Genomic DNA, 15,751 nt, shown 5'->3' with positions numbered 1-15,751 from the left:
ACAGAAATATGTCCCTCCCACTTAAGTAATTTTGGCATTTAAACCTATATTCTGTGAACTATACATATTTTTACAAAAACATTATACGTACTGAATGTATGTAAAATCAAATCAAAGCTTATTTATAAAGCACTTTTAAACAACCAAGGCTGACCAAAATGCTGTATAGATTTACATCCTTAATGAGAAAAAGTAGAAAAAACAATGACGTCAAATAAGAAACATAAAATGAAGAACAACAGACTCATTACATTTTATTCCATCAAGAAAAGATGCGTCTTAAGTGAAGAGAGTCGAGGCAGATCTAAGATGCCAAGGTCGGCTATTCCAAAGTCTAGGGGCAGCCACCCCAAAGGCTCGGTTGCCTCTGGTCTTCAGCCTGGTCTTAGGGACTTTGAGCAGAAGCTGTTGAGACGACCTACTGTAAGTGCTTTGGCCAGAGTATAAAAGTGTAGCAGTTCAGCGAGATATCCGGGTGCCAGCCCGTTCAGTGCCTTTAAAAACAAGCAACAACATTTTAAACATAATAAAAATGTGCCTGTATTGTTTCTAAAAGTAGCTAATACTAGGCCTATAGCTTTGAATGTGAAATACATATTAAGTAGTGGAGTCTTGTACTGTAATTTGAAATTTGACTAGATCCTGTGCATATAAACCCTGACAAATCGTCCCAGGGTAAAAAACAATATTGTGATTATTAAGTTAAATCACAAAAATGCACGACTGTGTAAAATGACGAAAGAGCGAACGGTTTGTGACTTTTCTCCATCCTATTTCCAGACCTCGGTGTATTCTACCACCAAAGTCAAATCAAAATCCTCGCTACAATTGGCGTCGCGGCTGCAGTCCTACAGTCTACGTGCGGATGCTGGTTCTGGGGAGGTTAAGATTGCTGTGTAATAGGTTTTACTTAGACCACTGAGAAATAACAGTCTTACGCCTTATAGACGTTAATCGTAAGGCACTGGATTCGTAGCAATGCGGTCGGGTGCTGTGGTAGTGAAAGGTTAAAGTCGGAGGCGCTGCACTCAAACTACAGCCAGAGACAGGAGGTCCCGCGGCGACCGGCGGATGCGTACAGAGGACGGACGTATAAACACGCGCACCTTGACGGTACAAACTTGGCCCGCTGCGCTCGTGCGGAGCAGCCAGGCGCGCTCGTGCTGACACGAGTGACAGTCGAGCTGGCGCGAGCCCACGTTCACGGACCCTCCGACCTGCTGGGACAGTTTTCCGGCTATTTATCAGTTTTCTTTCTTTCCTCCCGATATCTACTTCAAATTGTGTTTTCACCGGCTGCACAATTGCATCTCATATTTATCTATTGCTGATGAGGCGGCGCGATTAGATACAGGACAGGAACGTACTGGCATCGGACTGGAAATAACTCGTAATAAGGAACTTAGGTATTTGGATATCCTGAAAATATGAAAGCTGTTTTTTAAATATATAATCGAAGCCGAGTATTTTAAGTACAAATGGTAAGTAGTAACTTTATTCAATTCCTCTTTTTTTCTGCGTTTCCACATATTTGGATTGATTTCTCATTGGTATTCACGCGCACATTCTCTTCGTAGTTCATCAGTTTGATGAATGTCTCCTACTGACGGTCATCGCTGTGACTATCAGTATGAACTAACATTTAATTAAAAATAAATATCCAGCCGCACTCGGGATCTGGGGATTTAAACAGCGCCATTTGATTAAAACACTTCTGCGGGCTAGCTAAACTGACAGAGATTTGATTTACTGACAAGAGTGTAGACTATTTGTAAAATGCATATTCGTGTATGTACAGTATATATGTATTATCGGGGATAGGGCAATGTCAGTGTTATGAGGGAAAAAGGCACAGAAAAAATGCAGAACATCCCGTGATGATTATTCCGCTAATTTAATAAGAAGTAACGCTCAGAGTACTTCTTTAAAGTAAAAAACTGAGAGAAATCTTCATCGGAGGATTAAATATTCGCACGAATAGCCTTTGCCACCTCAGTGTTTAGTGTCGAAATAAATGCTCTTTAAATGCCCTAATAAGGAGAATGCCCAAAACGAAAATATACCGGGATTGTTTTATTATATAGGCTATAGTTTCCCCTTTCTCCATCCATACAGTGTGTCTTGTTTATGTTATGTAATAACGTCGCTTAGAATTAGAAAATAAAATATGTTTTGTTTTTGACAAAAGTGAAATGAATGCAGTTTTTGCGATCTGTGTGGTCTCACAATGACCCAGATGCTTTAGTTCAAGCACCTATTTGGATCTCTCACTTGACGGTAACTTTTCACTGATCTTCTGCCTCGCGGATTCGGGTTCTAGGTAGTCTGTTCTCTCTGAAGAGAATCTGTGTTTGATAATCCTCAGTGTTCCTCTGCAAACGACTTTTCAGAGAGGCATACCACCTGGTAGCAGTAACTTTCACTGTGACTGTATTCAAGTATTAATAAACAGTTTACCAGACACAACACACTGGGATAGCCAGTTGATTTAATAATTCGGTGTGGTTAATAAGAAAGAAATGTATATGTTTATATGTATACTTATCCATGGTATGCTGTTTGTAAATCAAAATAAGTCTTCTTATGACAGTGGGTATGTTTGTTAAGGACAGTGTCCATGACTTTTAAATTTGTCACCTGGGGTGGTACAATTCTTAGATCCTCTTGGGGTGCCATGAAATTTAATTCCCTGTGTGATGCATTAGAGCAAATAACTTAAAGCTGTCATAATTAAATAGGCATGGATTTTGCAAGGGTTGTAAACTTGCCCTTTAGTTTCCATGAATGTCATTGTTCTCATTTCTCACAGTGCGTCCGAGTGCCTGCTTGTCCCCAGCCTGCACCAAGCTCCATGTTTCAGGCTTTGAGCTCATCTCTAACCCCCATTCGTGTAACCAGTCATCCTTCGGGTCCGTGTTCCATCTGAGTCGTCTGCCGCCGTCCAGATGTCATCATGCCTCTCATCAGCAACGCCAACCACGATTTCAGCAACCTCTCGCTCAGCGATGAGAGCAGCCTGGATCACATGTTTACCGAGATCCCGGAGACTGAGACGGTCAAGGGTGTCTACTACAAGCGTGCCCAGCTGATCCGTCGACCTGAGGACCTAAGTGGGGTGGACCATGGACTGCTGGCCATCATCAATGTGGGGGGCAACCGCTACACCTTCCCCTGGAGCACACTGGAAGAGTTCCCCCTGACGCGGTTGGGCCGTCTTCGTCTCTGCAGTAGCTTGGAGGAGATCACGCAAGTGTGCGACGACTACGATGAGGTGGCCCGTGAGTACTTCTTCGACCGGAGCCCCTCCGCTTTCCGCGTGATCCTCAACTTCCTCGCCGCCGGGAAGCTGCGCATGCTGCGCGAGATGTGCGCGTTGTCGTTGCACGACGAGTTCGATTACTGGGGCGTGGAGATGGCCTACATGGAGCACTGCTGCAAGCGCAAGATGTACACGCGCATGGAGGAGCTGGCCGAGCACCAGCGGCGGGAGGAAGAGCGGCGACAGCAGGGTGCGCAGGTGCGCCCCCCGGTGGACGACACACGGTACCGCAGGTTCATGAACGGACTGAGGGACATGGTGGAGAATCCACAGTCAGGGTTGCCGGGGAAAATATTTGCCTGCCTGTCGGTCATCATGGTTGCCGTGACGGTTGTGAGCCTCTGCATCAGCACCATGCCTGACCTCAGGGAGGAAGAAGGCAGGGTGAGTTTCATGGGGAAAACCAGCTGCATTTTTAGAACACAATGCTGGGAGATACATCATATGTTCAGTTATCATTTTTAAAGCAATGTGGATTAAGAAATTAGATATTAGAAGCTGGGATTAGCAATAGCAAGTTCAACAAACATTTCACAGTCGATTATTTGCATGGTAGTCCTTCACAGGGCTGGTGTTGTAGGTCACAGTGCTCTCTCATTGGTCTGCTTTAAAAGACTAAAGCTGTCTTTATGTAAAGGCCGCTCCTGTAAACTGCAGTCTAAACAACTAGGCCAGCTCAGTATTGCAGAACAGCCTGAAAATTATCTGACTGAGTGTTGAAATGATAAGACGTTACAACTTAAGTAAAGCTGAACTTCAAGTATGTAAGTCTCCTGTCAAATCACAAACTAACTAACACCTAATATTCTTTCATGTGGATCCACAAATGGTCCTCAGTGTCCTTCTTGCGAGGTCTGTATTTGCCCTTGCATATCTTGCAAAGCAGAAGTCCACATTTCTTACTGAGATAAAAAGATCCTCCGTTTCAGCAGTTCCTGGAAGATTACTCTCCATTTTCACTCTCAGATGGACAGTTAATCCCATCACAGGTCTCCTCCTCAGCAAACAACACGGGCACCGACCCCAGACAGTGAAAGCCGACTGATCGCGGCCTGTGGTGTACGTGCTGTTAGCTGCTCTCCTCGTTTTAGCTGACTGATCGCGGCCTGTGGTGTGCGCGCTGTTAGCTGCTCTCCTCGTTTTAGCTGACTGATCGCGGCCTGTGGTGTGCGCGCTGTTAGCTGCTCTCCTCGTTTTAGCTGACTGATCGCGGCCTGTGGTGTGCGTGCTGTTAGCTGCTCTCCTCGTTTTAGCTGACTGATCGCGGCCTGTGGTGTGCGCGCTGTTAGCTGCTCTCCTCGTTTTAGCTGACTGATCGCGGCCTGTGGTGTGTGCGCTGTTAGCTGCTCTCCTCGTTTTAGCTGACTGATCGCGGCCTGTGGTGTGCGTGCTGTTAGCTGCTCTCCTCATTTTAGCTGACTGATCGCGGCCTGTGGTGTGTGCGCTGTTAGCTGCTCTCCTCGTTTTAGCTGACTGATCGCGGCCTGTGGTGTACGCGCTGTTAGCTGCTCTCGTCGTTTTAGCTGACTGGACTGCGGACTCCAGCGAGTGTCATTCGCACAGTTCCACCCATATCCAACACTAGACGTCGCCATGGAGTGATGAGAGTGATAGGAACAAAGCCATCAAACCCACCCGATGCAAGACGAGCAGGGCTGTTTGCTGTGACTGGGATCGAATGCTGCTGTGGTGCCAATTTCAGTTTGGACTGTAGCGCCACTGGAGAAGCCCCACTCATCCCAATTTGAATTCCAGTCCCACTCCAAATAAGATGCCCAGCTGGCTAGAAAGATGCAGACAAAACGAATAGGGGCATCCTAATGCCTGCTTTGGGGGTTAGATCCTCACTAGCAGGCCAGCAGGTCATTACCATCAATTAGACCATATTTACAGTCTAGTTAATGTTGGGTCGGCCTAGGGTGTCCAGCTAGCTGAGTCCTTGTCATATTCGGTTCAGCAAAGGGAGCCAGTTCTCTCCGGTCATCATGCCCCCATCTGATCAACAGCGTCGCTCCCATGGAAAGCTACAGCTCAGCCTTCCCTTTGGGCATATGAATAAGTTATGGAATCCGCGGACAGGAAGGCCAGGCGAGCTTAAGATAATGACTGCGACGGTCAAATTCAGATAGGCTCACCGGCCACGGCCACTAACATCGTCACGCTCACACGCAGCTGGGCTGACAGGCTACTAAAAGTATATTTAAGGTGAATGTAGATAATTGCATTCTGTGTGTCTAATCAAAAATCCATCAAAAAAAAAAAACTCGACAACATAAGGTTGGGGGGTGGGTGAAGCACATTACTCGCGTACTGCCCGCAGTGCAGTTTCTCTGTAAACAGTCAAACAGAAATTGTATTAGCGTCTCATACATAGGGCTCTGTGCTGTTCACTGGCCCAACACCCAATGCACAAGAAAACAAAGAGTCATTGTGCATGCAGGGAGCACAGCCTTATGTCGCAGCTTTATTAGTCTGCTGCTCTGGGGTTCTGATGCTATGCAGAAATGGAGCACATTTAGGGAAAAAAAAAACTTCTGCACATTATTGAGCCCCTGTGAGGGTCCCACCAGCTCAGTGCCGTGTAAACGAATCCCCCAATTGCCGACCTTGCGGAAGCATGCCAGGGATCCTTCCGGAGCTCACGGTGCCGCCACCCCTCCCACCCTCAGGTCAGTTTTCCCCCAGCGCTTGTTTGCAAATTTACGCAGCAAACGACGTCACTCGGGCCGACTAAGTGCAAATGTCACTGGCACTCCTGTGTCCGTTGAGTATACACTACGGAATATTAATCAGTAATTCTTGGCAAAAAGTGGAACAGTATAGTGAAACATTAATGCAGTATTATTTTTTATGGGGTGTGTGTATAGATGGGGTCTGATTTGTTATTAAACACAGTGTGAGGCTGGAACATTTCAGGATATGAGGTGGATACAAACGTTCAGTATGATGCAGGAAGACACGAGTATGAGAGGAGGAATGGCGAGCTCAGGGTGAGGCCAGACTTGCCGCACACAGTCAGGAAGCCAAGGGAATGGCCCCCAAAACACACACACACACACACACAGACAGACCTGTACTCATATCTTTTTGGGGACCGTCCATTCATTTCTATAGGCAAAGCCCTAATCCGAACAATGACAACCTTAACCGCTACCCAGTCCTAACCTTAACCATGGCAATTTTAGTTTTCTGATCGCAGTCACAGATTTATATAAAATTGAATTTCCCCTTGTGGGGACACAAATGGTCTCCATAATGTCAAAATAGCAGGTTTTTATCACATTGTGGGGACAATCAGAGATTCTATGTTTTGTTTTTTGTAGCTACTCATTTGTCTGTCCTCATTTTTCTGTTGGATGTATTATGTCTTATTGCATTTTATTTATTAATTTTATTCTATGATTAATGTAAAGCACTTTGATTCCAACATTATTGGTGTTGTTTTAAACATGCTATATAAATAAATTGCCTTTGCCATTCGTTCCCCACAATGTAATCTATACCTGGACCACAAACACACACACACACACACACACACACACATATAGACTCGTACACTGAAACAAACAGACAGCATCACATGCATAAACACACAAAGTCTGTGGCTGATAACTTTTTTATTTACTACATTTCCCCAGTGGCTCCGCTCCTCTGACCCTGAAACTGTGTTTGTGTGGTTTTCTGTTGAAAAGTGTGTTAATGTGCAGAAATAGCATTCCTCTGTGTGTTTGTGTGTCTGTTCAGAGAGAACGGGGAGTAGTTAGGAGAGGCAGCTGCAGTAACTTTGATGGATATGGGGAGTTAAGGGCACCATCTGTATTCACACACTTACTGCCTTTCAGCCGCAGTCTCTGTGTGCGTGTCCATGTGTGACAGGATTTCATCATTTCCTGTCCTTCACCCATTCATCTTCCATGCGCTTATCCTGGTCAGTGTCACTGGGGGCTCGAGTCCCAGGCTGTACAGGGCACCAGGCTGGGGTACACACTGGCTGGGATGCCAGTCAGTCACAGGGCACACATGCATGCAGTCACACTCCATGGGAAATTCAGAGATGCCAATTAGCTTAACATGTCTTTAGATTACGGGAGGAAACCGGAGTACCCAGCGGAAGCCCACGCGAAAGTGAGAACATGCCGACTCCACTGGCACTGAGCAGAGGCGAGATTCCACCCACCAACCCTGGAGGTGTGAGGAAACAGAGCTACCCACGGAGCCACCGTGCCGCCCCATTTCCTGTCCTTGTGAGGAACTGTTCTCACACAGGCAGCAAAGCCTAAGAAAAAATGACTTCATTAGGGTCCCTGATCCTTTTCAGAATGATAACATGGAGTAGACTGCAGGTTGGTAGGGGAGATGGAACAGAGCAATAAGGGACCCTGGAAACACGAGAGACGAGCGCTAGAGAAAACAAAAGTTAACCTGGGTTTGGAAGATATATAAGGACAGAACATGGCAGACAATGCATATTTCCAGAAACCTGCTCTTACTTACAATGAAGTTCTAACACTAAGCTATAATAAGTAATTGTCTTAGTTACAAAAGATGAAAATAATTCCTCAGTTTGGGAAAGGTATGTATTCTTATCTTAAAATTGCAGATGTTTATAGCCAGGTCTCAGCAAGACATATTCCCCTGCTCTGCTCTGTGTCTCTGTGCTGGCCTGACTGCAGGTGGCAGCTCTTTGAAAGTCAGCACGCACACCAGGCGCACACCGTGTACGCACACACAGGCGCACATACACATACACACAGGCGCACACACACACGCACACATACACACACGCACACCAGGCGCACACCGTGTACGCACACACAGGCGCACATACACATACACACAGGCGCACACATACACACATGCACACACACGCACACATACACACAGGCGCACATGCACACACACGCACACATACACACATGCACACACACGCACACATACACACAGGCGCACATGCACACACATACACACAGGCGCACACACACACGCACACATACACACCAGGCGCACACCGTGTACGCACACACACACACAGGCGCACATACACACACGCACACATACATACAGGCGCACGCACACATACACACAGGCGCACACGCACACATACACACAGGCGCACACGCACACATACACACACGCACACATACACACATGCGCACACATGCACACAGGCGCACATGCACACACACGCACACATACACACATGCACACACACGCACACATACACACAGGCGCACATGCACACACACGCACACATACACACAGGCGCACGCACACATACACACCAGGCGCACACCGTGTACGCACACACACAGGCGCACGCGCACATACACACACGCACACATACATACAGGCGCACGCACACACATACACACAGGCGCACATGCACACACACGCACACATACACACAGGCGCACGCACACATACACACCGGGCGCACACCGTGTACGCACACACACAGGCGCACGCGCACATACACACACGCACACATACATACAGGCACACGCACACACATACACACAGGCGCACACACACAAACACATACACACAGGCGCACACATACACACACGCACACATACACACAGACGCACACATACACACAGGCGCACACGCACACAGGCGCACACGCACACATACACACAGGCGCACACGCACACATACACACAGGCACACAGGCGCACACACACACGCACACATACATACAGGCGCACGCACACATACACACACGCACACATACACACAGGCGCACACACAAATACAAATCAGCGCCGCTCACACTTGCTGTCTTCCTCAGAAAGTGTGAGACTGGGCCAGTGTCCCGCCAGGCATGCTGGGTAGATGGTACACTGTGGAAAACATTCACCATTATTTTAAGCTGAGAATGAGAAGAATTATTTAGGTGCAAAACAATAAAAAAAATTTGAATGCAGCAGCACTTTTCAGCTGGAACGTTGAAGGGGGGCAAGGCATTTCCATGGATTTTACTCCTATTTTTCCCTCTATTGCAAGATTTCTCTCTACAGAACTTATCCTGGGTATTTTTCCTCCCTCCTCCAAACTGCAATCCATCTCTACTTCAATATTCAGCACTCCTGAAATATATCTCACTGTCCCTTTCTATACCCGGACAGGGTCTGGTAATTTTTTTTCCCGACCAGTGCAGTATAATTTGAGTTCTAGATGACACCAGCAGGAGAAAGTGCCTTCTTAGATCTCTGTGGGCCACATCTCATTCACGTCACGCTCCTCCCTTTTCCTATCCCGTCTTAGGATCTAGACATCTTGATAATTGCTTTCCACAACATTTGAGAGATTTTTCTATTAGAGCGTCTTGGGGGGAGGGGGGTAAGAAAATTTAAGAATTAAATATGAAGAAGGATAACAGGACAGACAGACAAAAAAACAAGACAGTTCCTTTGTAAACTGTTGACAAGGTTTTAATACTGCAGCAAAAGCGACCTGAATCGTTTCCAGTAAAAAGCAGGGTTTGAACTCCTGAAAAGCACAAGGTCAATGAGACTAAACACAGCTCCCTTATGCTGCAAAAACCAAACTTAATTTATTCAACCTGGAGGGAAAAGGGGGAGATTAGCGCATAGACTAGCATATAGAAGGCTTGAATTTTAAGATGCCTATCTCAAAGGATGGACTTTTGAACTAGATGGAGGTGTGCGTCAAATGAATAAAGATTCAGTAGCATGAGGTAGAGAGAGAGATTTAATTCTGTAAAAATGGGCTCCAGTAGCCAAACAGAATATGTGTTTGCTTTCCTAGTGTGTGCATCTTGTGTTATTGTGCAACAGTCAAACATTGACATATAAATGATGATTCCTGCCCTTATTCTTTCTTTCATGGCTGGCACTTTGGTTTGCCTATGATAGCTGTTCCCAATCAGCTGTTATAATGCCAGCTGTTTTGTTTGTGCGTGTGCCCTGCATCGAACTGGCGTCCCATCCAGCCTCATGCCCTGTGCTGCCAGGGACAGACTCCACCCCCCCACCAGTGACCCTGACCAGGACAAGATATTTCTGCTGAAGGCATTAAAAAGGAGTGAATCAGGGACCTTGAACAACTTCGGTTTCACTCAGGATGAATAAACTTCTCACGGATTGTGAGCAGAATGCTGACTTCTGTAAAAACTTGGAAAATGGTGCAACCAGGGGCAAGAGTATATGAATATCAAAATTTCAGGCATAAACCTTAATATTGAAATAAGAAAAAAAGGAAAACACTTAAACGTGTTAAAAGCAGTTGGTATGTACTGGTTTCTTGCGTTGTCAAGCAGTAGATTCTCAAAACAGCAATGAATCGAGGTCCATGCCAGGACACCTAGGGAAAACCTGGACAGTGGTTGATATTGAATGGAAAGCCCACGCACCATAGGTATCGAGACCTCATTTCCCCCATTTCTGCCTCCCACAGCAACTTGCTGGGTGGTGGAGGAGTGGGGCATGACCCACTAAGTCACCCATTCACAGACTTGGGTAATTCTGGTCCAGAGAGTAAAAGTCCGGACCGGGATTTTGTTTCAACCAACCAGTTGAGCATAAAGAGTCACAGAGTATTCACATTGGTTGAAACAAAATCCCGGTGTGGACATTTGCTCTCTGGACCTGAATTACCCAACTCTGCCCATTGATGTTTTTTCTGTTACTCTTCAGCAGCTACCCAAGAACATATGCCCCACCAGAGTGCCAGATAAAAGCAAAATACACTTAACTACTTATCAAAATTCTGTTAACTCTTAGGCACTGTGTTATCTCATGACAAAATATCTCAGTTCATCTATGTTTGGTTTTCAAGAAAATGGAGTGTGAAAATTACAGAAATACAGTAGCTACTAAATTCACACCAAATCCAAGGCAAAGCTCCCCTTTTCTCAGCTTCAGTATCAGTCAAGTTAGTGTTCTGCCTTTGCAGGGCAGAGCAGAGATAATGCAGAGTGATGCACACACTCCCAAACATTTGTCTGGAAAGCTGCATCCAACTCGGATGCTGCTTCGGTCTGTAGTGAATTCGTTGGAAATGGAACATCAGTCTTGAGGAACCTGCCTTAAGGCTCTGGGGACAGAATAGTGTCACATTCCTGATGTCTGTCTGCACATTTTCAAACCTGACTAGGCTACATACAGCAGCGCTAAGCTGTTCTGTATTGCTGAGAGTTATACAGATTCACCAGTTCGTCATGACTGGACCATTAAAGATAGGAAGAAAAAAGAAAGGAAGGAAGGAAAAGAAAGGAAAAGAAGTTCCCAGAGGACACTGCATGCATTTCGACAGCAAATAGATACAACTAGGCTATAAAAGACACAATAAAAATAGATACAAGTTACATGGAGACAATTAACCAAAAAAGTGCAAAATGCAAAAACAGCATTTTCCAAAAAATGTATAGTAAAAGAGGTCTTCAAAAAATCCCCCTGATGTTCCAAAATCTAAATAGCTAGCGAGTAGGGTCAGAAGATCTAGGAGTCACAAGACACTTCTTGTTATATGTGTACCTCTACAGTATATACTATAATGACAAATAAAGTTGAGTTGAACTGAGATGTAGCTAGCTGGTTAGCAAAACATGCCGATTTAGCATGTCCTAAATAAGGAACATGTTCATTTAATATTTAGTGTAGTGACTGTTTGTGGCCAACAGGGGGCCCCCAAACTTCAGGGGCCTCATGCAACTTTGTAATTTGAGTGGTGGTAAACACTACTGCTGATTATTATTAGATGTCATCAACTCAGTGTGGTAACCATACAGTCAGTATTCCTCCAGAATGCCCTTCAGGCTTCTCCATGGTGTGTTCATTACTGAGATTCCACAAGCATTATAAAAAAGGATAAAAGGTGGCAGATCAACGGGCTGCATGTGCTGTAGTGTCTCCAGTCTAAGTGCTTAATTGCTTCGCTCTCTTGTGATGTACTGAGGGCACCTTGAACTGTGTTGTTAATGGACCTTTTTTATGGAACATTATCAGATAGTGTAACTTAGACCTCCCTATTTAACTGTTGTTAGGTTACTTGTCATCAATGTGTTTTATATGTATATATAATTTTTTTTTTTTTTTTTTTTACAGAAACTGCCCATAAAAATTGCTGTATGATATCCCCTGCCCTTCTCATGTGTTCCCCATAACCTCTCCTTCACAGGGCGAATGTTCTCAGAAGTGCTACCACATGTTCATCATTGAGACCGCCTGCGTGGCGTGGTTCTCCCTGGAGTTCCTGCTACGGTTCGTCCAGGCGCGAAGCAAGCTGGAATTCATCCGCGGACCTCTCAACATCATCGATGCCATGGCCATCCTGCCCTATTATGTGTCCCTGGTGGTGGAAGAGGACTCCCCATTGGACACGGAGCGGGCCAGCGGGGGGCGGGGCTACCTGGACAAGCTGGGATTGGTTCTGCGCATCCTGCGGGCGCTGCGCATCCTATACGTGATGCGGCTGGCGCGCCACTCCCTGGGCCTGCAAACGTTGGGGCTGACCATGCGGAGGAGCATCCGGGAGTTCGGCCTGCTGCTGCTCTTCCTTGCCGTGGCCGTCACACTGTTCTCACCTCTGGTGCACCTGGCCGAGAGCGAGATCACCGGCACGCAGGACTTCAGCAGCATCCCCGCCTCCTACTGGTGGGCTATCATCTCCATGACCACCGTGGGCTATGGGGACATGGTGCCTCACAGCATCCCTGGCCAGGTGGTGGCCATGAGCAGCATCCTCAGTGGTATCCTCATCATGGCCTTCCCAGCCACCTCCATCTTTCACATGTTCTCACGCTCCTACCAGGAGCTCAAGCTCGAGCAGAAGCGGCAGATGAAGGAGGAGACAGTTTCGTTGGGCACCACTGCAGTTTTAAACGAGGATGTGGATGGATCTAGAAGCCTTCTCCTATCGCCTGCCCAACCGCTCTTCCACGATGCAGATACGGTCTTTTCCCAGGACTGCCTACCACTAGTAGAGAATGGGCATGAGGCCACTGGGAAAAATCACCTCTGTCTCCCTCCTAGAGCATTATGAACCTTCAAAAATGTTGCACCGACTGCAGGGCATCTTTTCTTCTGATCCCTAGAGCTGTGAGCTGTGCAGAGGACATCAGGACATCAGGACAGCCGCTGTTCCAGATCATTTTGATCCCATTCCAAGAGCGGAGTTGCTTCCTTCTTCCAACCAGACAGTTATGCAAACTTGAGGTTCATAAAGAGCCCTGAACAAAACCTGGTGGACTTCACCTCTCTGAGCATTCCTCGGGTTTCTCCAATACATAACAGGTTAATTTTAGCTGTTCTGCATTTGTATTTTAGCTTAAAATCCCAGAAAGATGGCGGGTAATCCTTTCATCCTGAACCCAGCTATTCAACAGTATTTCTAAAGACTCCACTGGGAGAGATGTGACTGACTGAAACTCCACAGTAAACATAAATAAATATAAGCCCCCCAAACGACCTGTGCAGTAGTTTTCTTTTCAAAGAAGCACGGCAGCGTTCTTTGAAATGTGCTTTCAGCGACCATTTCTCCCAGTCTAAACACAGGAAATGCGAGCAAAAGGTAAATGGTGCTGCTCTCCGGCAGGTTGGTAGGCAAGACGAAGGTATGCAAAAAAATAAATAAATAAAATCATCCCAGAACAGGAGCACACTAGCGGTTAGCAGTGTGTACTCATAATTCATTAGTGGGAATGAAGCGTGCACTACCTCACTGGTACTGAAGAACAGTCCATTTCGGCACATGATCAGTCATGGTCAGTTTTAGGATCATAAATGTTCTCTCTCTCTCTTTTTTTTTCTTCCTTCAGAAGTCCCCGTCACAAGCCTCGTTTCAGTGTGACTTTCATTATACGGGACCCAGTGCACACGGAACGGTTTTCATGTCATGTACTAAATGCTAAGATGTTGCTGGTGAAACGGCTTTAACACACTGTGATTATTGACCTTTGCTTGGTCTGATTGAGTGTTAATTTAACACACCTTATATTAAAGCAGAGTCATTGTGCACCACAAAGGGCTTTGGGTATGGGGTACTTTGTTAGATCCAGGTGGGAAAAGCTGGTGAGACTGCTTAAAATGTATTTTATTTACTGAAAATTAATTGGGTTTAAACTAATAATAAATGGCATTATATCATAATATTTTACTGTAATTTTAATGCACTGATGATTTAAGATAAATTAATAAAACATGAAACATTTGGTTGACACAAAGGCATTTTCCATCCATCCATCCATCCATTTTCCATACCGGCTTGTCATATGCAGGGTCGTGGGGGTCTGGAGCCTATCCCGGAAACCACGGGCGAAAGCCAGAGAATAACCCAGGATGAGGCACCAACCAAAGGCATTTTCACGTTGAAATAAACATGCATAATTTACAGTGTTAATATACAGTACAATGAAGCGAAGTGAGACCTGAGAGGCTGTAGGAGTGAGACGGAAAGGCAGGCTGAAATTCAGGGCAATCTACCTATTTAATCCATGCCAACAAAGCACCCGAATGTAGTGATTGGATAAATAAGGCTTCGACAGCCCCTGGTAGCTGCAATTGCTAAATCCTGCCCATTACCGCCCAGGTAAATCTAATTGGTACTAATGATAAGCGGCAAGTGGGCAAAGCCAGGCAGCGACTGAAGGTGCATGCTAATCTGACCCTGGGTTTTGAAGCCACATTAAACCCATACAGTAAGTACTGTAGCTGAACAGAGCTGGGATGAGGAAGGACAACGGCATGAATAGCACAGAGGTATGGAGGTGGCCAGTCACGGAGCGACGCATGTCAGCTGATGACTTGGATGGAGGAGAGAGAAGAAACTGGTGCAAACATAAGGCTACAATGTAGACGTTTCATGCAGGTCTTCAGGCAGCTTTAATGTAGCGAAACTCCAGAACCCCTGTTATTCAAATTCCAGTGATCACGTCGGTTCTGACCTGGGCCCGGTGTCCTAGAGCCGGCAGGGTGCTGTTTAAGATTCATGGATGCAGTCAGTCCCAAAAACAAATTATGTTCCACATGAGGCGTTTCCTGTGGGAGTGTGGACAGGGCCGCTCCCTCCTGGGGAATGGTGTGTTTGTGAGATATTCACCACCATGTACAAGCATCACTTTGAAATTTGACATTTTTTATATATATATTAAAGAAACTCATACACCATCTAACAGCTGACTGCTGAGGTATTAGAAATGTTTGATAAAAGATTACTTCTAAAAAGCACAGACTGAATTTCGGAATGCACTCTGCTGAAATATACGCTATAATTTCTCATAACTTATGCTCCATAGTGTGATATTTTATGGGATTTTAGTAAATGGCCTGAAAAGTCTTTTCCAATTTCAGAGAATGAAGGAAGAATAGTTGGAAATCATGCAGGATGGGCCCATTCTAGAAGCACTGCGGGCTGACATGGTTCATTCGCTAGATCCGGACCCTGCTCACGTTCCCCCTCATTGGAGAGTTT

At 45.9% G+C, this 15,751-nt stretch overlaps 1 protein-coding gene across 2 annotated transcripts; it reads left to right on the top strand.

The window, feature by feature from the left end:
- The first annotated feature begins 864 nt into the window (after positions 1-864).
- Positions 865-14,448, top strand: kcng4a (potassium voltage-gated channel, subfamily G, member 4a). 2 transcript variants are annotated; one of them, XM_023827065.2, is made up of 3 exons: positions 865-1,481; positions 2,810-3,517; positions 12,461-14,448. In XM_023827065.2, exons 2-3 carry the CDS (start codon positions 2,954-2,956, stop codon positions 13,322-13,324), a joined length of 1,428 nt encoding a protein of 475 aa, XP_023682833.1. In that variant the 5' UTR covers positions 865-1,481; positions 2,810-2,953; the 3' UTR covers positions 13,325-14,448. The 2 variants fall into 2 exon arrangements, with proteins under 2 accessions (XP_023682833.1, XP_023682832.1); XM_023827064.2 differs by having other exon boundaries at positions 867-1,481; positions 2,810-3,703.
- Positions 14,449-15,751: the final 1,303 nt, after the last annotated feature.

This window comes from Paramormyrops kingsleyae, chromosome 13 (assembly GCF_048594095.1).
Source record: "Paramormyrops kingsleyae isolate MSU_618 chromosome 13, PKINGS_0.4, whole genome shotgun sequence".
NCBI lineage: Eukaryota > Metazoa > Chordata > Actinopteri > Osteoglossiformes > Mormyridae > Paramormyrops > Paramormyrops kingsleyae.
Note: the sequence above shows the minus strand (reverse complement) of the source record. Positions and strands in the feature narration are given on the sequence as shown.

What these genes read in the sequence shown, in the direction of transcription:
- kcng4a (XM_023827064.2), top strand. Translation starts at nt 2,954, where the DNA reads ATGCCTCTCATCAGCAACGCCAACCACGATTTCAGCAACCTCTCGCTC. An exon ending in TCAGGGAGGAAGAAGGCAGG is followed by an intron (nt 3,704 to 12,460) that starts GTGAGTTTCATG and finishes TCTCCTTCACAG; the next exon opens with GGCGAATGTTCTCAGAAGTG.